The 24,151-nt window shown below is 44.0% G+C and overlaps 1 protein-coding gene across 1 annotated transcript in view; it reads right to left on the bottom strand.

The window, feature by feature from the left end:
• The window catches only part of scml4 (Scm polycomb group protein like 4), a 169,636-nt gene that overhangs the window by 127,721 nt on the left and 17,764 nt on the right, over positions 1–24,151 (bottom strand). Inside the window, exons 4-5 of the mRNA XM_078213537.1 lie at positions 18,443–18,690; positions 8,346–8,475 (exon numbers count right to left, since the gene is read on the bottom strand). Of these exons, the coding sequence (XP_078069663.1) occupies positions 8,346–8,475; positions 18,443–18,690 (378 nt within the window). The remainder of the gene's footprint in view (positions 1–8,345; positions 8,476–18,442; positions 18,691–24,151) is intronic.

Raw genomic sequence — 24,151 nt, 5'->3', positions numbered from 1 at the left:
GGATACTGCGAGGCCTGGATAGAGTGGACGTGGAGAGGATGTTTCCGCCAGTAGGAAAAACTAGAACTAGAGGGCACAACCTCAGGCTAAAGGGACGATCCTTTAAAATAGAGGTGAGGAGGAATTTCTTCAGCCAGAGAGTGGTGAATCTGTGAAACTCCTTCCCGCAGAAGGCTGTGGAGGCCAGGTCATTGAATGTCTTTAAGACAGAGATAGATAGGTTCTTGATTAACAAGGGGGTCTGGGATTATGAGGAAAAGGCAGGAGAATGGGGATGAGAAAAATATCAGCCATGGTTGAATGGCGGAGCAGACTCGATGGGCCGAATGGCCTCATTCTGCTCCTATGTCTTATGATCTTATTACTATTACACCATCATCTTCCATGCTACTGGGAAACAACCTCCAGGCAGTCAATCCTTGCAGTGTCACTTCAAACACTGGAGGCTAACTGGAAAATCCCAGTCAGTCTCCTTTAACTGCCCTTAACGGGACTCTTAATGAGCCTAATTGGTTGCTCCCCTGAAATGGCCTGATCGGGAACATGGTCAGGAATACATCACACTGGCCCAAAGCAGAATTTATATTGGCTTCTGACAACATTGACTTTGATCTTCTAGATGCTTGGATGGAAATTGTTACTCATCCAAGACGCAAAATTGGCAATCTGACAGCAATAAAATAGTCGTGGCACAAAGAAAAGTGGTGGAGGTAGGGCCTGGTGGCATATATATACATATAATATATATATATATATACTGACCCTGTGTTTGCAAATGATGTTGCCAAGGGACAGTGTATAGACAAGGAAGAGGAGGGGACTGAGGATAGATATTAGGGGGATTCCAAGCAGAGGTGAGCTATTGTTAAAAATGTCCTGGTCTAGACAAGACAAGAGAGGAGAGGACTCTTGCCACATCTCCATCGAGCTGGACAGTGGGGGAAAGTTAGAGGAGGAGATTGGTACGGCCAACTGCCTCACTGCTGTGGACATCAAAGAAGCAAAGCAAGGCTCGTGTACCATGGACACTGTCATGGAGGTTGAATTGAACAATAAAACTGAATCTTTGATTAACAATCACTAGAAAAAAATCTCTCGGCACTTTTGAAAGGCAATGGGAATGGCGGGATTTTTAATAATTATTTCACAGGGAATTGTTGCTCGTGATGAATTGTCCTTGTGAAGGTGGTGGTGCACATCAGATGTACAAGTTTCAAGTATCATTTCAAGAAAACACTGTCTTCTTGAATCGCTACAGTCCATGTGGCGTATTTAAACCCACAGTGCTGTCAGGGTGGGAATTCCAGGATTTTGACCCAGCAACAGTGAAGCAATGGTGGTATAGTTCCAAGCAAGGATGGCGTGTCGCTTGGAGGAGAACTTGCAGGTGGTGATGTTCCTGTGTACCTGCTTCACTTGACCTTTGAGATGGTAGAAGTCAAGTGTTTGGACAGTGCTGTCAAAAGGAGCCTTGGTGAGTTTTTGCAGTGCATCTTATAGATGGTGCATATGGCTGTCACTGTGGGCCAGTGGTGACAGTAAAGGATGGGGCACCAATCAAATGGGCTGCATTGTCCTGGATGGTATTGAGTTTCCTGAGTGTTGATGGAGACGCATTCATCCATGAAAATGAAGATTATTCCATCATACTCCTCACATGTGCCTTGAAAATGCTCAACAGGCTTTGGAGAGTCAGGAGGTGAGTTACTCACCACAAAGTTCCCAGCTTCTGACCTGCTCTTACACGGTATTTATACAGCTGGTCCAGACCAATTTTTGGCCAATGGTAAACGGCTGCATGTTGAGAATAGGGGATTCAGTGATGGTCATGCCATTGAATAGCAAGGGAACATGATTGGATTCTCTCTTGTGAGAGATGGTCATTGCCCAGCACTTGTATGTTGCAAATGTGACTTGCCACTTTTCAGCCTAAGGCTGAATGTTGTCCAGGTCTTTCTGCATATGGGCACGGACTGCTTCAGTATCTGAGGAGTTGTTGGTGGCACCATTGCTTACTTTACCCTGCGCTATCCTGATGTTAGATTCTCCTCATGGGTGAGATGTCAGGCAGCCCACTCACAAAGGGCTAATTGATCCCAATTAATGGTCACTTAAGGGCCTCCTCCGTGCCTACTGGGAGAATTCAACAAGTGTCCAAAAATTACTTTAATGCTGGCGTAATTTCCCACGGAATCTTCCATTGGTGCCTGCCATTGTGGATAAGGAAACTTACTGGAGGCCAATGTTAAACTGACTTACATCCAGCTAGTGGGATGTAGATGAAGGCCCAATCGGAATCTTCTACCCATACCCGATTCTCTGAGACATCAGCGGGAAAACATGCCAGTCCAGAACACATTTGGAACAATGTGGGTGTGCAGAAGTTGGTACTCAGTTGAACAATGCCTGGAGATGCCTCCAGAGTTCAGGATGGAGGTTGCGAGAAGCCCTGGACCCCGGAACACCACAGCAGGAGGTGGGAGCATCTACAGGTGGATCTTCCAGGTTCAGTGACATCGAGGAGGTTCATCTTCCAGTCTGAATGTTCCAAGAGGTCCATCTTCTTTTCCAGGAAGTGCATCTCCTTTCATCAATGGTGGGTCAGTGATGTTGGGCACCTTTTCAATATGGCACCCAGATATGATGGTGGGACATACACCATCATGTCCACCCCACCATGGAATATTGCACTAAACCCCCAGGTGCATGAAGATATGGCATGGTTTCCCACTGGCCTCTGCCGCGGGAAACATTCCCCACTTCCACCTCCATCACAGGACTTAGAATTCTGTCCATGGCTATGCACTTTGTATGTCCTGCACAATTGTAATGTCATTCCAAGAGATACTGTAGCATTGGTTCATTACAAGGGATACTGTAGCATTGGTTCATTACAAGGGACACTCTAGCATTGGTTCATTACAAGGGACACTCTAGCATTGGGTCATTACAAGGGATACTGTAGCATTGGTTCATTACAAGGGACACTTGAGCATTGGTTCATTACGAGGGATACTGTAGCATTGGGTCATTACAAGAGATACTGTAGCATTGGTTCATTACAAGAGATACTGTAGGATTGGCTCATTACAAGGGACACTCTAGCATTGGTTCATTACAAGGAATACTGTAGCATTGGTTCATTACAAGGGACACTCCAGCATTGGTTCATTACAAGGGACACTCCAGCATTGGTTCATTACAAGGGATACTGTAGCATTGGTTCATTACAAGGGACATTCTAGCATTGGTGCATTACGAGGGATATTGTAGCATTGGTTCATTACAAGGGACACTCTAGCATTGGTTCATTACAAGGGATATTGTAGCATTGGTTCATTACTAGGGACACTCTAGCATTCGTTCATTACAAGGGACACTCTAGCATTGGTTCATTACAAGGGACACTCTAGCATTGGTTCATTACAAGGGATATTGCAGCATTGGTTCATTACAAGGGACACTCTAGCATTCGTTCATTACAAGGGACACTTTAGCATTGGTTCATTACAAGGGATACTGTAGCATTGGTTCATTACAAGGGACACTCTAGCATTGGTTCATTACAAGGGACACTCTAGCATTGGTTCATTACAAGGGACACTCTAGCATTGGTTCATTATGAGGGATACTGTAGCATTGGTTCACTACAAGGGACACTCTAGCATTGGTTCATTATGAGGGATACTGTAGCATTGGTTCATTACAAGAGATACTGTAGCATTGGTTCATTACAAGAGATACTGTAGCATTGGCTCATTACAAGGGACACTCTAGCATTGGTTCATTACAAGGGACACTCTAGCATTGGTTCATTACAAGGGATACTGTAGCATTGGTTCATTACAAGAGATACTGTAGCTTTGGTTCATTACAAGGGACACTCTAGCATTGGTTCATTACAAGGGACATTCTAGCATTGGTTCATTACAAGGGACACTCTAGCATTGGTTCATTACAAGGGATACTGTAGCATTGGTTCATTACTAGGGACACTCTAGCATTCGTTCATTACAAGGGACACTCTAGCATTGGTTCATTACAAGGGACACTCTAGCATTGGTTCATTACAAGGGATATTGCAGCATTGGTTCATTACAAGGGACACTCTAGCATTCGTTCATTACAAGGGACACTTTAGCATTGGTTCATTACAAGGGATACTGTAGCATTGGTTCATTACAAGGGACACTCTAGCATTGGTTCATTACAAGGGACACTCTAGCATTGGTTCATTACAAGGGACACTCTAGCATTGGTTCATTATGAGGGATACTGTAGCATTGGTTCACTACAAGGGACACTCTAGCATTGGTTCATTATGAGGGATACTGTAGCATTGGTTCATTACAAGAGATACTGTAGCATTGGTTCATTACAAGAGATACTGTAGCATTGGCTCATTACAAGGGACACTCTAGCATTGGTTCATTACAAGGGACACTCTAGCATTGGTTCATTACAAGGGATACTGTAGCATTGGTTCATTACAAGAGATACTGTAGCTTTGGTTCATTACAAGGGACACTCTAGCATTGGTTCATTACAAGGGACATTCTAGCATTGGTTCATTACAAGGGACACTCTAGCATTGGTTCATTACAAGGGATACTGTAGCATTGGTTCATTACAAGAGATACTGTAGCATTGGTTCATTACAAGAGATACTGTAGCATTAGTTCATTACGAGGGATATTGTAGCATTGGTTCATTACAAGGGATACTGTAGCATTGGTTCATTACAAGGGACACTCTAGCATTGGTTCATTACAAGGGATACTGTAGCATTGGTTCATTACAAAGGACACTCCAGCATTGGTTCATTACGAGGGATATTGTAGCATTGGTTCATTACAAGGGATACTGTAGCATTGGTTCATTACAAGGGATACTGTAGCATTGGTTCATTACAAGAGATACTGTAGCATTGGTTCATGTTTAGGCTATCGATGTAATGATGATGAGTGCAATTTAATGCTTCACCTGAGAGCAGGCTAGGAGATGTGGGCTGTCATTTAATGAGGGTGGAGGACTCTGGAGGGGATAGATTGGCCTTCCCGTCCAGAAGCCAATTGAGGCGGCACGGTAGCACAGTGGTTAGCACTGCTGCTTCACAGCTCCAGGGTCCCGGGTTTGATTCCCGGCTCGGGTCACTGTCTGTGTGGAGTTTGCACATTCTCCTCGTGTCTGCGTGGGTTTCCTCCGGGTGCTCCGGTTTCCTCCCACAGTCCAAAGATGTGCGGGTTAGGTTGATTGGCCAGGTTAAAAAATTGCCCCTTAGAGTCCTGGGATGTGTAGGTTAGAGGGATTAGCGGGTAAAATATGTGGGGGTAGGGCCTGGGTGGGATTGTGGTCGGTGCAGACTCGATGGGCCGAATGGCCTCCTTCTGCACTGTAGGGTTTCTATGATTCTTCTATGATTCTAAGTCCTTAAATAGCCACTTAAGGGTCTCATCCAGCTGCTACTGGTATTCAACCAGCAGCGAGCGGAGACCACATCATGTGGGCAAGCTGACAGGTAAACCTTGGCAGACATGCCTGCAGTCTGTTGTGGGGGAGAGAGGTGATTCCACCTTCTCTGACACTCTGTGCCCAATGGAGGGCCCTGTTGGCAGCAAGGGAAGGATTGTGGGAAGCCAGATTTGACCTTTACACCAACCTACCCTTGACCCACCCCACCAGGGCCTGCCTGACTGGGGCTTGGCTATCCTGCCCCACTTACCTCGATTCTGAGGTTCCAGTGACAATCCTCCTCCAAGGGGCTGCTACAGTGTGGTTAGCACAGTTGGCTGGATGGTTGGTTTGTTATACAGACTGACGTCAACAGCGCTGGTTCAATTCCTGTACCGGCTGAGTGGCCCGCATTCTCGATCTTGCCTCTTGCCTATGTGTGGTGATTATCAGGTTAAAATCATCAGTGAGCTCTCCCCCTCAAAGAGGAGAGCAGCCTATGGTCATCTGGGACTATGGTGACTTTACCCATTTACTGCAGTACCAGCAATGACTGCTGGACCTCTGCTGGCCAACAGTCCTCACAGATGGGAAACTCTCCCTGTAGGAGTCAGAAACCTCAAGGGCAGCTAGCATAGAATCATAGAATCCAACAGTGCAGAAGGAGACCATTCGGCCCATCGAATCTGCACTGACCACAATCCCACCCAGGCCTTATCCCCATAACCCCATGCATTTACCCTAGTTAGTCCTCCTGACACTGAGGGATAATTTAGCATGGCAAATCCACCTAACCTGCACATCTTTGGACTGTGGGAGGAAACCGGAGCACCCAGAGGAAACCCACACAGACATGGGGAGAACGTGCAAACTCCACACAGATAGTGTCCCAAGCTGGGGATCGAACCTGGGTCCCTGGCACTGTGAGGCAACAGTGCTAACCACTGTGCCGCCCCGAGCATAGTGTCTGAATGGGATTAAATCCCTCCTGGAATAGCTGTGATGAGCTAGTCACCAGTTCCCCAGCTGGTGGAAGGATCCACCCGTGTGGCTATTAAATTCCATCACGTAACTTCAAATCCAAGTTAGGTGGTAAAATTATGACATATTCAATATAATTGTTGGGTTTATATCAGAAAAAGACCATGAAATTAGCAGAATTGTTACAGAAATTCAACTCGTTCATTTATGTCATTCAACGAAGTGGCTTAATTGATCTGGTTTACATGACTCCAATTCCACACAATCTGGTTGACTCTTTTTAAAAAAATTTTCATGGGATGTTAGCATTTCTTGTCCATCCCCAATTGTCCTTGGGAAGATGGTGGTGAGCCAGCTTCTTGAACTGCGACAATCCATGTGTTGTAGGTAAACCTTGGCATATGCTGTTAGGAATTAGTTCCAAGATTTTGATCTTGCAACAGCCGAAGGAACAGTGATATAGGCTGGAATTCTCTGGCCGTTCACTCCCCACCACTGCTGCCAGCGAGGATGGTGCTCAGCCAAATCTCCGCGCACAGCAGGGGGACTGGAGAATCCCAGCTGTGGGCAAGGTCAGAGAATCTGGCCCATAGTTCCAAGTCACGATGGTATATAGCTTGCGGGGGAACCTCCAAGTGGTGGTGTTCTCATGCATCTACTGCCCTTGTCCTTCTTGGTGGTAGAGGTCACAGGTTTGGAAAGTTGAAGGAGCCTTGATGAATTGCTGCAGGGCACCTTGTATACCGAGGGGGACACAGGTTAAGAGGGAAGCCCAGGCTAAGGCTCTGGGGATACAGGTTCAAATGCCACCAGGGAAGCTGGTGCAATTTAAATTCAATCACTTAAAAATCTGGAATTGAAAGTTAGTCCCAATAATTGTGATGTGGAGATGCCAGTGTTGGACTGGGGTGGGCACAGTAAGAAGTCTCACAACACCAGGTTAAAGTCCAACAGGTTTATTTGGAATCACGAGCTTTCGGAGCGCTGCTCCTTCATCAGGTGAGTCCAATAGTGGTGACCATGAAACTATTGGATTTTAGTTAAAAACCCAAATGGTTCACTTTTGGGAAGGAAATCTGCCATCTCTTACTCATTGTGGATACATATGAGTCCAGACCAACTAGCCTCTGAAAGGCCTAGCAAGCCATTCAGTTGTACCAAATGACGACTCTTAATGCACTCGGAGCAATAAAGCTTGAACAATAAATAATACCTTGCCAATGTCATCCACATCTCAAGAATATTTTTTTAAACCATGCACTTAGCAGCCTATCTCTCACAAACTGACTGTGGGTGAGCACTTTACTAATTCCCAAAGCAGAGAGTTGAAGTTTTTATTTAAAGTTTTTAAAGTTTTAAAGTTAAAGTTTAAAAAGTTAAAGTTAAAGGTTAAAGTTGTATTTATTAGTCACAAGTAAGGCTTACATTAACAGTGCAATGAAGTTACTGTGAAAATCCCCTAGTCGCCACAGTCCGGCGCCGGTTTGGGTCAATGCACCTAACCAGCACGTCTTTCAGAATGTGGGAGGAAACCGGAGCACCCGAAGGAAACCCAAGCAGACACGGGGAGAATGTGCATATTCCACACAGACAGTGACCCAAGCCGGGTCCCTGGCACTGTGCCACCCATGCCACCCCCAGTAAAGTACCAGAATGGAATGGATGAGTAAACCGATCAGGTTTGTTCTCAATTAAAACCCATCCAGATTCTTCCAGCAAAGTCATGCGCTGCCTGTTTAGCGAATTGATTGTACCAGTTGGTCGAACCAGTTCCAGTTTATGATACAATGGATTTATTCCTGAACTATGATTGTCACAGCGGCTGTGAATTAATCGTAATGTCGTCTGAAATCGATCCCATTCCTTACATTGTCCTTGGCACCCCATAGTTATCAGTTTGTTTCTCCTCCTACCTGTCAATGCTTGGGAAATCGCTGAGCTGGGTACAGTCGCTGCATCCTGGGGGACGGTGCTGGTGTCTGGCTCCGGAGTACTTAAGGTGGGCGAGATGGGTGGAGGATTTTGTGGAATTCGGGGCTTCCTCTGCCATAACAAGAGAGAATTTGAAATGACTGGTGAAACTTTCCAAAATGATATTCTGCTTACCTTTGCCTGCAATTTGTGAAGATTTCATCGTTGACTTGTGAAGGAGCAGGTAACTGAAAAGAATGAACTTGTAATCATGTGGTTCCTTCCACAACTTCAGGACGTTGGAAAGTGTTTTATAGCCAGTGAACTCCTTTCAAAATCCACATTAGAAATAATGCTAATGAAACAATAAATTGCTTTTTGCTGACAGTTAGACCAGCTTGTTCAGCTGCAGTTACATACTTACAGGCCTGGATTTTATGGCAGTGGCTGGGATCTTGCTGCAGCCTCCCAAAAGCGGAGGTGGACAAGACCACTTCAGGGCTGAGGCCGCAATTTGTCAGCAGCAGCCAATTACAATTCAAAATACCCATAGCCCTAAAAGCCAATTAGCCCAGGTCTACTAACTATGCAAAAAAAACTAAAACGAGATTGTTTTGGCAGATAAGGCAAAGGAGAATCCAAAGAGCTTCTCCAAATACATAAAGGGCAAAAGAGTAACAAGGGAGAGAGTAGGACCTCTTAAGGATCAACAAGGTCATCTATGTGTGGATCCACAAGAGATGGGTGAGATCCTAAATGAATATTTCTCATCAGTATTTACTATTGAGAAAAGCATGGATGTTAGGGAACTTGGGGAAATAAATGGTGATGTCTTGAGGAGTGTACATATTACAGAGAAGGAGGTGCTGGAAGTCTTAAAGCACATCAAGGTAAATAAATCCCCGGGACCTGATGAAGTGTATCCCAGGACATTGTGGGAGGCTAGGGAGGAAATTGCGGGTCCCCTAGCCGAGATATTTGAATCATCGATAGTCACGGATGAGGTGCCTGAAGATTGGAGAGTGGCAAATGTTGTGCCTTTGTTTAAAAAGAGCTTCAGGGAAAAGCCTGGGAACCACAGGCCAGTGAGCCTCATATCTGTGGTGGGTAAGTTATTGGAAGGTATTTTGAGAGATAGGATCCACAGGCATTTAGAGATGCAAGGACTGATTAGGGACGGTCAGCATGGCTTTGTGAGTGGAAAATCGTGTCTCACAAATTTGATTGAGTTTTTTGAAGGGGTAACCAAGAAGGTAGATGAAGGCAGTGCAGTTGATGTTGTCTACATGGACTTTAGCAAGACCTTTGACAAGGTACTGCATGATAGGTTGTTGCATAAGGTTAAATCTCATGGGATCCAGGGTGAGGTATCTTAATGGATACAAAATTGGCTTCTTGACAGAAGCCAGAGGGTGGCTGTAGAGGGTTGTTTTTCAAACTGGAGGCCTGTGGACAGTGGTGTGCCTCAGGGATCAGTGCTAGGTCCACTGTTATTTGTCATTTATATTAATGATTTGGATGAGAATATAGGAGACATGGTTAGTAAGTTTGCAGATGACACCAAAATTAGTGGCATAGTGGCCAGTGAAGAAAGTTATCTCCAATTGCAAAGGCATCTTGATCAATTGGGCCAGTGGGCTGATGAATGGCAGATGGAGTTTAATTTAGACAAATGCGAGGTGATGCATTTTGGTAGATTGAACCAGGGCAGGACTTACTCAGTTAATGGTAGGGCGTTGGGGAGAGTTACAGAACAAAGAGATCTAGGGGTACATGTTCATAGCTCCTTGAAAGTGGAGTCACAGGTGGACAGAGTGATGAAGAAGGCATTCGGCATGCTTGGTTTCATCGGTCAGAACATTGAATACAGGAGTTGGGACGTCTTGTTGAAGTTGTACAAGACATTGGTAAGGCCACACTTGGAATACTGTGTGCAGTTCTGGTCACCCTATTATAGAAAGGATATTATTAAACTAGAAAGAGTGCAGAAAAGATTTACTAGGATGCTACTGGGACTTGATGGTTTGAGTTATGAGAGGCTGGATAGACTGGGACTTTTTTCTCTGGAGCGTAAGGGGGCTGAGGGGTAATTTTATAGAAGTCTATAAAATAATTAGGGGCACAGATCAGCTAGATAGTCAATATCTTTTCCCAAAGGTAGGGGAGTCTAAAACTAGAGGGCATAGGTTTAAGGTGAGAGGGGAGAGATACAAAAGTGTCCAGAGGGGCAATTTTTTCACACAGGGAGTGGTGAGTGTCTGGAACAAGCTGCCAGAGGTAGTAGTAGAGGCGGGTACAATTTTGTCTTTTAAGAAGCATTTAGATAGTTACATGCATAAGATGGGTATAGAGGGATATGGGCCAAATGAGGGCAATTGGGATTAGTTTAGGGGTTTAAGAAAAAAGGATGGCATGGGCCGAAATTTGGGGCGAAGGGCCTGTTTCCATGCTGTAAACCTCTATGACTCTATGACCAATGAGATCCAATTTACATAGAATAGAATCTCTACAGTGCAGAAGGAGACCATTCGGCCCATCAAGCCTGTAGCAACAACAATCCACCCAAATCCAATCCCAAATCGTAACCCCACATATTTATTCTGCTAATCCCCCGACACTAAGGATCAATTTAGCATGGCCAATCCACCGAACTCACACATCTTTGAAATGTGGAAGGAAACCAGAGCACACGGAGTAAACCCACACCAACATGGGGAGAACATGCAAATTCCACACAGTCACCTGGGTCCCTGGAGCTGTGAGGCAGCAGTGCTAAGCACTGTGTCACTGTGCTGTCTACAATTATAAAGATTATATTCAACATGTGAGAATGTGCCTTGGTCATTCACAAAGCATAAAATTGTTATGGTCACCATTTGTTTGGGATCGAACTCATATACAGGACGTCATGACGTAACTCTGCTTATCAGATTAGGATAAATCATTCAGTGATGCTGTATATTCTACTCTAGCCCGGTCTCAGAATTAATCAGCAATTAATCAGCTGTGTGGCATGATATTAGAAAGTTAATAATTTGAAACAAAATTCTCAATCTGCTGCTCTGTGGTGTGGTTTGAAAGCATTTCTACAATTTGGTAATATTTGAGAGCTAGGAGACAAAGGATAAAAGATTACTTCCTAATTGGTGGAATTTGACAACAGATGTTTCCCACGGTTCTGGAAAGGGGTACAAAACAGATCTGAATAAATGGATCATTTAGCAGAGATTCTACCCTGTTCTTGCAATTTAAAATCTTTTTCCATTCCCTGAATCTATTCGCTACAATGTTTATATGAAACAACAGGGTAAATCAATATGAAACGGAGTGTGGTGTGTCCATTTCACAATTCTACAGTGTTAAATTCCTGTTAGGGACCATTAGGGAAACTGTACACAGTTTACTGGCAGATCTGTCACAGCACCCCCAGACACTGCTCCCCCCAAATCGCTGCCCAGGCCGATTGCACCCACTCACCTCCACCCCCCACCCACCACCCAACAATTGCATCCATCCCTCCGATCACCACCTCGAACATCCCTCCCCCGCCCCCGATCGTCATTTATATTAATGATTTGGATGAGAATTTAGGAGTTAGTAAGTTTAGGATGGTAGTCATGATGTGGAGATGCCGGCGTTGGACTGGGGTGAACACAGTAAGAAGTCTCACAACAGCAGGTTGTGAGACTTCTTAGTAAGTTTAGGAGGCATGGTTAGTAAGTTTGCAGATGACACCAAGATTGGTGACATAGTGGACAGTAAAGAAGGTTATCTAGGATTGCAACAGGATCTTGATCAATTGGGCCAGTGGGCTGACGAATGGCAAATGGAGTTTAATTTAGATAAATGCGAGGTGATACATTTTGCTAGATCGAACCAGGACAGGACAGTTAATGGTAGGGTGTTGAGGAGAGTTATAGAACAAAGAGATCTAGGGGTACAGGTTCATAGCTCCTTGAAAGTGGAGTCACAGGTGGACAGAGTGGGGAAGAAGGCATTCAGCATGCTTGGTTTCATTGGTCAGAACTTTGAATACAGGAGTTGGGACGTCTTGTTGAAGTTGTACAAGACATTGGTAAGGCCACACTTGGAATACTGTGTGCAGTTCTGGTCACCCTATTATAGAAAGCCTTTGGGGAGTAGGGACAACCCTGGTAATTATAGACCGGTGAGCCTTACTTCTGTTGTGGGCAAAGTATTGGAAAGGATTATAAGAGATAGGATTTATAATCACCTAGAAAGGAATAATTTGATTAGGGATAGTCAGCACAGTTTTGTGAAGGGTAGGTCGTGCCTCACAAACCTTATTGAGTTCTTTGAGAAGGTGACCAAAGAGGTGGATGAGGGTAAAGCGGTTGATGTGGTGTATATGGATTTCAGCAAAGCGTTTGATAAGGTTCCCCATGGCAAGCTTTTGCAGAAAATACGGACACATGGGATTGAGGGTGATTTAGTGGTTTGGATCAGGAATTGGCTAGCTGTAAGAAAACAAAGGGTGGTGGTTGATGGGAAATATTCATCCTGGAGTTCAGTTACTAGTGGTGTACCACAAGGATCTGTTTTGGGGCCACTGCTGTTTGTCATTTTTATTAATGACCTGGATGAGGGTGTGGAAGGATGGATTAGTAAATTTGCGGATGACACTAAAGTCGGTGGAGTTGTAGACAGTGCGGAGGGAAGTGGCAGGTTACAGAGGGACATAGATAAGCTGCAGAGCTGGGCTGAGAGGTGGCAAATGGAGTTTAATGTGGAAAAGTGTGAGGTGATTCACTTTGGAAGGAGTAACAGGAATACAGAGTACTGGGCTAATGGTAAGATACTTAGTAGTGTGGATGAACAGAGGGATCTGGGTGTCCATGTGCATAGATCCCTGAAAGTTGGCACCCAGGTTGATAGGGTTGTTAAGAAGGCATACGGTGTGTTAGCTTTTATTGGTAGAGGGATTGAGTTTCGGAGCCAGGAGGTCATGCTGCAACTGTACAAAACTCTGGTACGGCCGCATTTGGAGTATTGCGTACAGTTCTGGTCGCCGTATTATAGGGAAGATGTGGAAGTGTTGGAAAGGGTGCAGAGGAGATTTACCAGGATGTTGCCTGGTATGGTGGGAAAATCGTATGAGGAAAGGCTGAGGGGCTTGAGGTTGTTTTCGTTAGAGAGAAGAAGGTTAAGAGGTGACTTAATAGAGGCATACAAGATGATCAGAGGATTAGATAGGGTGGATAGTGAGAGCCTTTTTCCTCGGATGGTGTTGGCTAGCACGAGGGGACATAGCTTTAAATTGAGGGGTGAGAGATATAGGACAGATGTTAGAGGTAGGTTCTTTACACAGAGAGTAGTAAGGGCGTGGAATGCCATGCCTGCAGCAGTAGTGGACTCGTCAACATTAAGAGCATTCAAATGGTTATTGGATAAACATATGGATGATATTGGAATAGTGTAGATTAGAGGGGCTTTAGATTGGTCCCACTGGTTGGCGCAACATCGAGGGCCGAAGGGCCTGTACTGCGCTGTAATGTTCTATGTTCTATGTTCTATTATTAAACAAGAAAGAGTGCAGAAAAGATTTACTAGGATGCTAACTTGATGGTTTGAGTTATAAGGAGAGGCTGGATAGACTGAGACTTTTTTCTCTGGAGCGTAGGAGGCTGAGGGGTGATCTTATAGCAGTCTATAAAATAATGAGGGGCATAGATCAGCTAGATAGTCAATATCTTTTCTCAAAGGTAGGGGAGTTTAAAACTAGAAGGCATAGGATTAAGGTGAGAGGGGAGAGATGCAAAAGGGTCCAGAGGGGCAATTCTTTCACACAGACGGTGGTCTGGAACAAGCTGCCAGAGGTAGTAGTAGAGGCGGGTAAAATTTTGTCTTTTAAAAGCCGCTTTGACAGTTACATGGGTAAGATGGGTATAGAGGGATATGGGCCAAACGCGGGCAATTGGGGCTAGCTTCATGGTTTAAAAAAAAGGGTGGCATGGACAAGTTGGGCCGAAGGGCCTATTTGCATGCTGGAAATCTCTATGACTCTATGATTAACAATGGGCCAGGTGCTGGAGATGTAGTATTTCCGATACTCACTCCTCCACTTTCTAAATCACGTCTCGTCACTCACTCAACCCCTCACTCAACATGGCTGCTGAGTAAAACCAAGCCTCATGCAAGAGGGCCACCGAAAATCCCAGAAGGAACTGGCAACCTTCAACCCGGAAGCACTTCCACATTAATCTCGGAGATGAGGTTCAGCTGCAAGCTCTTAGGTACACTATTTAAGTAGATCACTGAGCAACAATAAACGTCGGAAGCCTTAGGGTGGAAGCGAGGAGGATTTTGGATTCCTGTGTGTATTATTTGCACTAGGCAAATTGCTGTGAACTTTCTCTCTAAACCCCAGCTATATTGTTGCCCAACCACTTGCGACATCACACTATGTTTCTATCTACCTGACAATGTGGAAAATTGTCCAGATCAACCCATCTGTCAACTATTGATAATCAACCAATTGATAGAATTGACAGAGCTATCAAGTGTCACTTATACAGAAATAACCTGCTCAACCATAAGGCCACCCAGATCCTGACCTCATTACAACCTTGATCCAAACATAGACAATGGAGCTGAACTCAAGAAGTGAATTTGATTGCTCTTGAAATCAAGGCAGCGTTTGGCCAAGTGTAGCATCAAGGAGCCCTCGCAAAACTGGAGTCAATGAGAATTGGGGGAAAAACTCACCACTGTTTGGAGTCATACCTAGCACAAAAGAAAATGGTTGTGGTGGTCGGAAGTCAATCATCTCAGTTCCAGGGCATCAATGCAGAGTTCTTCAGGGTAGTGTCCTATGCCCAACCATCTTCAGCTGCTTCATCAATGACTTGCTTCCATCATAAAGTCAGAAGTGGGGATGTTCACTGATAATTGCACAATGTTCAGCACCATTCACGACTCCTTGGGTACTGAAGCAGTCTGTGTCCATATGCAGCAAGGCTTGGATAATATTCAGGCTTGGGGTGATAAGTGGCAAAAAAACATTTGTGCCACAAAAGTGTCAAGCAATGTCCATCTCCAACAAGAGAGAATCTAACCATCTCTCCTGGACATTCAATGACATTACCATCACTGAATGGAGGTTACCATTGACCAGTAACATAAATGGGATAGCTATGTAAATACTGTGGCTACAAGAGCAGATCAGAGGCTGGGAATTCTGTGGTGAGTAATTCATCTCCTGACTCCCCAAAGCCAGTCCACATGGCACAAATCAGGAACAAGATGGAATATCCTCAACTTGTTTGGATTAATGCAGCTGCAACCACATGCAAGAATTTTAACACCATCCAAGACTTCCTCCATCAACTTCAATATTCACTCCCTCCACCGCAGTGTGGAACATTTACAAGATGCACTACAGAAACTCGCCAAGGCTCTTTCAACTGCACCTTCCAAACCTGTGACCTCTGCCATCTGGAAGGGCAGCAGATCTATGGGAACACCATCACCTGTAAGTTGCCATCCAAATCACACACCGTCCCAATTTGTAACTATATCACAATTATTTCACTGTCACTGGTCCAAAACCCTTGAATCGCCTTCCTAAGACTTCTGTGAGTGTATCTACACCACATAGACTGCAGAGAATCAAGAAGGCGGCTCACCATCACCTTCTCAAGAGCAATTTAAGGATAGGCAACAAGTCATGGCCCAGCCAGCAATTCCCACATTCCATGAAAGAATAAAAAAAGAATTCCACACATGGTACATTAAAGAGTGCTGCCAAGCCACCTCCCAACTCTGATATCATTTTTAATGGACAAAAATAGTTGACAGCCAGTTAAATCATTAAAATATAAGTACCAATCGAGTTCGAGTTTAAAAACTCAGCCCTGTTAGCAAGCCTGTATGAGTTCACTTCTAGGACATGATTTCTGATACGTTTTCTGGAAGCTTTTCTTCCAATAATCTGTGATCAGTCACTCTTCCAACAACCGAAGAAAATCAGCTACTGGAAGCAGCCATAAGAGCAGTAATAGGACAGTAAAGCCAGGCTGTATCATTGGCTGACTGTCCCCTGTGACTGGTGTGAGAGACACAGCTTGCTTTTAAGTGTGAGGCAGCATCTCAAGTATGTAGTTGATTCACAACTGGAAAGTCATGTTGAGGGTTTGCCCCATGTTGGCAGATCTGGTGGAAAAGAAACCACCATAAAACGGTGAAATAAAACTGAAAGGAGGAAACAGTGAGAAAAAAAAGCCTTTGAAATTATTCTTTCATGGGGTGTGGGCGCTGATTTAATGAACAAAATAAAACGATGCGTTGTTTGTTTACGAAAGCTGTACAACCTATTTTCATTAAGCACTGAGAATCTTCCACAAATTGCACGTGAGCTGTGCTCTAAATATTATGTGGAGAGCTGTTTTTAGAAATAGCTGTTGCAAAAAGTACGCACTGTCTTCAATGTCGGGGTTACACCGTTTCCTGGACAACAAAGAGGTCCACTCTAGCTCCAACTTCTTTTTCACACCCTTTGCTTAAAGTCAATTGATATTTTTTTTTAAAAAATGGCTAACTACTGCAATATTTTTTTGCAACGGTCGTTTTTATTAGATTAGAGAAGCAGGATGCTTCACTGGAACACGGCTACAGCGTTACATTCATTTCGCCTCTCTCCATTTCAGTGTTGTTTGTCGACTGGAATTTTGCTTCTTGAAAATTGGTGGAAAATACATTTTAGAAAAAGCACCTCATTTTAAATCTTCCAATGGAAAAAAAATGCGGACACAGCTATATCCAGATATTTTGATTTGGGTTCATAATGTACTCATGTCATTTTCTACTTTTCATTTAATTTCAAAACTGAGGAAGGCTGAGGGGCACCAGTGGTAAAAATAATGTGAGGTTTAATGTTTAATTTATTAATCATTCTCAACACCGTCCTCAAAAAGGGCATGTTCCTTTTACCTGGATGCAAACCTTGGACAGAGTAAACATGTAGGGGAAATTTGTTGTGTTTGCTATTTGTGGCAAATTTACAAGCACGTCCTTCATAAATAACACATAGGGAAAATCTTCCTCTGTGACGCCAATGTGCAGTTTCATCCACAGACAAACTGTCTGTTTTCCTTGGCTTTTCTATCAATGAAGTTTATAATGCAAGGTGGTATGGTGAGGCATTTCTTTAACAAGTCACAGTAATCAAACAAAACCTAAATACCTGTTTTCTGTGTTACACTGAAAGCTTTTATGTTTTTTTTTTGGTTGTTGCAGAAACACGGTGGAATGGTTAAGGTTGAAAGTCTCTGAAAATTAAAATACCCTGTTTCCTTAGTAACAAGTATGAGAGAGATCATTAATATGCAAACACAGAATGGAGAAAAAATATTAACAGGTTTAGCATAGTCATGGCTAATCCTGGCAAACCTCACAAAGTCTCTGCCCTCTGCTGTCATGTTCGCTTTTTATTTAGATTCTTGGTGAACTGAAGTTACTGGAAAACTATCATTTCAGTTATTCATTCATGTTGCATTAGAAATTCCGTTTTTGAACCCTTTATAGGGGTCGGGGGGAATCCGACGTGCAACTCAATGCGTTACAAGTAAGATTCTTACTTAAGTATTGAACAAACCATGTTAAGAAAATTATTATTATGATTATAGCATTCAATCATGATTGAGAACATTATATTTGCCATGAATTCCTCATCCTAACACAAGGAATAAAACAACCATTCGATTACAATTTAGCAACCTCATCACAGTTTTTGAATCAACTGGGTCATCCCATGAAATGCATGTGTAATCCTTTGGTATAATCCATGCAAATCACAGATTACACCTTGATTCTGCTGGTTTGCAAAAGTAATGGATGGGTCTCAACATATCTTGGAAACTTATTTAAATTTAAATTGTGTGGGCCTGGGCACAACAACAATCTGTGTCATTTCTGGTTTGCGTAAAAAGGAGATTGGAACTTGTCAGTTTAGGTGACAGTTCTTCTTGATACATGCTTGCGTGACTTTACATACTCAGGCAGTTTGCACATGTACGGTGCATCCTCCACACTTCAGAGGCAGCGTAAAGCTGCTGTTTTGTAGAAACTCAATCATATTTACCTTGCTTCCAGGTTTTGGTCCTCTCTTTTTGGGTATTTTCAATGGTAAGACAATTTTGGATGGAGCTGCCACGACATTCTGTACAGCCAGTTTGAAAGCTGACTGAAGGAGCTCCTGTCTCCGTTTTCTTCCTGGTTTCCTTCCTCTTCGTCCTGGCGTGTGTTCTGAAGCCACTTTCATTGCAGACTGCATTTCACTCTCTTCAGATTGTGGTGGCGAGGGAGTAGCAACGTTCTTCAGGATAGCGACTAGAAGAACAGGTGACAAAAAGAGAGAGAGAGGAAATCAAATGACAGGGAAAAAGATATCTAAAAATATTCGCTGTGAATTTTTGCAAATTTTTGTGGTATGTGATAGATTTCTATCCTCTCATTCTTATATTGAGACATTCCTTTTGTAAGTTTGCACTATTACATACAATATATAGATGTAAATCCATCAAACAAGCCCAGCTTTATAATGCAATTTACCCATACATTTCAGTAACATATGTACTTGAATGACATACAGTAGAACAAAATCTGCTTGTATGCCTTATCATACTAAACCACTACTTTTTAAGCCAAGAATTACAACCATGCAGACAAACCATTCACTAGTCCTTATTACCTGGTTAGCTAGACTACACCATTAAACCTCTAAAGTGGCCGAGGCAGCAACATACTTATTGCACAGGCACAATAAACTGGCAAAACCCATCTTTGCAATGCTTCTCGTTGTAAACTAAGGCTCCAGCAGCCCTAGTGTTCCAGCTGCAAACATCTCATTAAACTAATGCATTCAGGGCAGAGCAGAAACTCGATTTGCCATGGCTACAACAGTGAATTTCCATTACGATGACAGCTTAAACCACATCATGTCCGGAAACCAACCAACCCTGTGCTTTCAGAAAAGAAAAAAAAACATATTACATGCAGAAAATGAAGTCTGAATGCGGTATATCTTCCTTCCTCTCAATCAGCTCAACAAGGAAACACACTGTCAAGAGAGAGAAAAAAAACACATTTTTGAAAAAAATGTCAAATAAAGAAAACAGTGGAGAACACAAGCCACAAAAAATAAATCAGGTTTGTGGCTGTGAATTAATACAAGATAAAACGTTGTGCATGCTGCATCCTTTATTTCCTTATGGCTTGAGATGGGATAACGTGGAATTCCAAATTATTGTATTTTTTTCTGCAACTCTCTCCTGGTGTTTTAATGTATGCTGAAGCACGCTGTTTCATGCTACTTGAAACACAATGGTTCTCAATCAGGCATTTTTCTAGTGTTACTCTTTCAGGCTACCCTATTTGGACCTCCCCCACTGTTTCCATGGAAACCACACTGAAAATGTCAAGTCAGCACTCCACCGTCTGTCACTAGCATAACTTGCCCTCCCATTCACATATGGGAAGCTTAATGTGTGGCAACACATCTTCACAGGCTCACACAACAGTGGGCAGCGCTGCGGGGTTAAACGAGCGACAAGATTCCCTCGAAGGTTCACAGAAAGTTGCAAGCGGAGCGGGCTGAGCCAGTGCCTATCAGATTGCCGCATCAGAGTAACCAAAATGGTGAGAATCAACACTTGAGAGGCAGCTGTTCAGCATGGGAAGAAAAACCCTTAACGCCGACTTAATATTGACCTTGTGAACCTTAACAGGGACATTTTAGAGCTACATATGGCACTCCATATTTAACCATTCTCAGTGTCGGAGCACTGTCCTATCAGGGAAGTAAGAGATGCTGTTACAATGTAACCTACAAATGCAATCTTTGTAAAATATTTGACTGCGACCTTCCACCACCCCAATTGATGGCATTTAATTCACGTGTCCTATCTTTGTAAATAAAGAAGGTTATAATTATATCAAGGAAGATGGGTTGAGTTACGTGATATTGGACCCAATGTATTAGTGCTAACCTTTGACACCTGGCCTGAGTGACAGTGCTGTAGAAATATAAAGTTATACCCAGGTCCTCCCCATCCCATTCCCTAAACGTCTTGTCACTTGAACAACTCATGCTGGTGGCGGTGGGAGGGTTGACGGGAGGGCTTCTACTGGTCGTGGGGCAAGTTATGGAAGACTTCAATCTAGTGATCAGTCTCGCTGCACACGTGACATTGTTTTGTTGCAGGAAAGCAATCAGGAGCAAGAACACTGGCTAATGTTTTTCTCTTCCTGAGAGCAGGGACAATGGGGCAAACTGCAATGCAGACAGCCACCTCAAATACCACACGATCACATTAGTCACACAATGTCAGCAATGGGCAGCAACCAGGAATAGAACAGAATGATTAAATACAGGGAAATACATGTTGGCGACTGGTTGTATTGTGTGCAAATGTAAGTGGCTTATGTAACAGGAAGAAAAAACAATGCAGGTGAAAGTACATTGGTTGTGGGCTTTCTAAGGATGCAGTTGTGACCATGTGAAGTCACCCTCAATAAAAGAGCTTCTGAATCAATGCTTCACCACACTCACCTGATGAAGGAGCAGCGCTCCGAAAGCTCGTGATACCAAATAAACCTGTTGGGCTTTATCCTGGTGTTGTGAGACTTCTTACTGTGTCCACCCCAGTCCAACGCCGGCATCTCCACATCACGGTCACCACACTCGGTGATGGCTTTCATTGCACCCAATTGAGAAAACCTTTGTTAGGTTGACGTAGATGCTGTACAATGATCAATTCTGGTAAACTAATGTAAGCATGTTGGATTGCCGTAGGATAAAGGTATTGTGGTTAGTGTCAGAAAAATGGGCATTCACCTGTAAGATCCTGATCACAGACAAATTGGATATTTGTCATTGGAAACTTTCCCTTTGTAGTTTATGAAGCCTCTACTATTGGGAAAAACTATCTCCACTGATTGATGAGTCCCAAATGAGGGTATCAACTTAAAATCATCACCAAATTATCAAAGGGTTTAATGCACAGATAGTTATTAGAACATGGAAAACCCCACAAAGAACAGCGATGCAAGCAGTATCCATAATAGCTTTTAAAGCAGTAATGGACAAACATTTGAAAAAGAGAAATCTCAATGACTATGGGGAATGGTAAAGAATATGGAAGCTCTTACAAGGTGCAATGGACCATACAAGGTGCAATGGACCAAGTGTGTACTTCTATTCTCGGATTCTGTTGCATGTGCTTGTGGCAATTAATGTTATTTAAGGTGCGACCTTACCAAAAAAATCCTAAGCACCGAACAAGCGAGAAAATGGGAGAGTTTCAGACATGTTTTTTGGGCAAGTTTGAAAATGCAATCTTATGGCAATTAGTGCAAAGAGAGAGCCAGGATGCAATTCTGGCCAGCAAAGGTGGGGGAAGGTGGAGCCTGAGCTTGCCCGGGAAGCTGGCTGCTGAGCTCTAGGGGGTGCCATCGCGCAGGCGCCCCAATCTCCCAGTGTACTGGGAGATTTCCTGCCACCCCATCCCCCCTACTGCCACATGCACCTCGGAACAGCTCCCATGCTGCTGATCACCTCTCCAGCAGAGTTCTCCCCTCCCCCCCATCCAGGCAGAGTTCCCTCCCTCCCAGCCCTGTGGAGTTCCCTCCCTCCCAGCCTTATGGCGTTCCCATTCCCTCCCAGCCCTGTGGAGTTCCCATTCCCTCCCAGCCCTGTGGAGTTCCCATTCCCTCCCAGCCCTGTGGAGTTCCCATTCCCTCCCAGCCCTGTGGAGTTCCCATTCCCTCCCAGCCCTGTGGAGTTCCCATTCCCTCCACTCCCTGTCATTGCTCCACCCCATAGGCTCTGCCCCCACTGAGGTCCCACCCCCTTTGGCACTACCCTGGCACAGTTATGGTGCCCTGTGGGCAATGCCAAGGTGCCCAGAGGGCAATGCCAGGTGGGCAGTGCCAGGGTTCTAGATGGGCAATGCCAGGCTGGCACTGCCCCATGGACACTGCCCGGGTCTTCAACAGTCTCAAATCGCCCCAGTGAGCCCATCATATCTGGTCTCCACTGGTGGAGACCTGTCATGATTCTCGCCAGGGATAACCTCGACTGGCGAGGTAGTCAAGGTAGGTGAGCCTGGACGATAGTGTCCAGGACTTGTTAATGACATTTACATCGGCTTCACGCCCACACCGGTTTTGCCGGCAAAACAGGGCAGGTACGATCGGGGGAGGCAAAAAACCGGGCAGGTTTCTGATTTTTTGCCTCCCGCCTGATCTTCCCACCTCACCCTGCTGAAAGTCAGGCAGGACGAGATCGTAAGATTGCACCCTTTGACTTTGAAAAAATCTTGCTCTTTGGAAATTACCGGGATCCTCTCTTGCTGCTGCTAGATGTCCTTTGGAATTATGATGCTATGCTCTGTGTCACTTGCTTTACACGTGTGCAGATTGAAGCTTAACTGATATTACTTGTATCCCCTATCGCTGCCTGGAATGAACCAGAAATAAAAATGAGTCCAATGCTGCGTTGGCTGCCAATGCTGCTCCTGCCCTGTAGCTTGGCTGCAGATCTGTTTGCCACATGTGAATCATTGCCTCTGCGTGCATTGTTCCTCACTAACTAAAGTACAGGAATGTTCACCTATGTATCAGTTGGAAGGGAATGCACAGTCCACTTATGATATACCTGCATTTGTTTTCTTCCTTATCCAAATAAGAGAAAATCTCCTTTCACACACATTAGGGGATTTTCACAGTAACTTCATTGCAGTGTTAATGTAAGCCTACTTGTGACTAATAAATAAATTAACCAAATAAATAAATTGAAAATAACAGAAAAATCAGCAACTGATAGGGGAGAAATTAGCATTATAAAACTGCAATTATACCTTGTTGGTTGTCTCTACGTTGCTTAGTATAGCAAAACACAGTCCAGCAACTCTGGATCCTCAGTTTATATGGGTGAAATTAAGCAGCTGTATAAGTTCTGGCATCAAGACTGCCAAACAACATTCTTTGCCCACATGATATTATAATGAAGCTGCCACCTATCACTGGAGGGAGCTTCAGTCACCAGGAATAATCCCAACTAGAAATTTCCAGATGCTAAATGTGTGGAAATCCAGCATCACTGATCTCTGTCCATTTTCAACTATATTCTGCCCCGTGTGTGCCAATTTATGAGCCATAATGGAGTCTAAAATTGGCCCCCATAGCTTTTTTTTATGAGAAGAGTTTTTTTTTGCTCTGATTGACTCAGCCAGACAGCTACTGCAGTGCAATGGTGTAAGTACAATGCAACCAGCGAGTGCATAAATTCAACTCTCGGAATTCCTGACACAGTGAATCTCGACCTCACCCTGGTGCACTGGCTTAGGAAGAAGGGTATTTAATTTGGTCCATGTCCCAGACAAAGGATAACATGGATCTAGGAAAACTGATGACTTTGAATCCACGACCCATAAAATCACACCGTAGATTAGATAAATGAGTCAGTTTTGCGTTTTTCTCCTTTTCATGTGGGTTGTGTGGAAGAATGAAGTGTCAGGTTTAACCCACACAGACTGAGAGAGGTGAGCAGGGTTCTGGGGAAGATTGATGGGTCTGCGTTTTGTCCACGTCTCCTGACAGAGGAAAACACGGATAGGGTGAGAATTTATTAAACTGCATAAAGAAGGAAGAAATGGGACATTACAGAGTGACCTGGAGATTGATTCAAGACCAGCGTTGAGTTACCCTGAAAGGTAACCACCAGACAATAGTCGATCACCCAGAGGTAAAGAGGGAGGTGGAATTGGAGATTGATTTGGCATTCATTGTT

The sequence above is a fragment of the Mustelus asterias genome, chromosome 5 (genome assembly GCF_964213995.1).
Source record: "Mustelus asterias chromosome 5, sMusAst1.hap1.1, whole genome shotgun sequence".
Lineage (NCBI taxonomy): Eukaryota > Metazoa > Chordata > Chondrichthyes > Carcharhiniformes > Triakidae > Mustelus > Mustelus asterias.
This window is presented reverse-complemented; position numbering and strand designations above follow the sequence as displayed.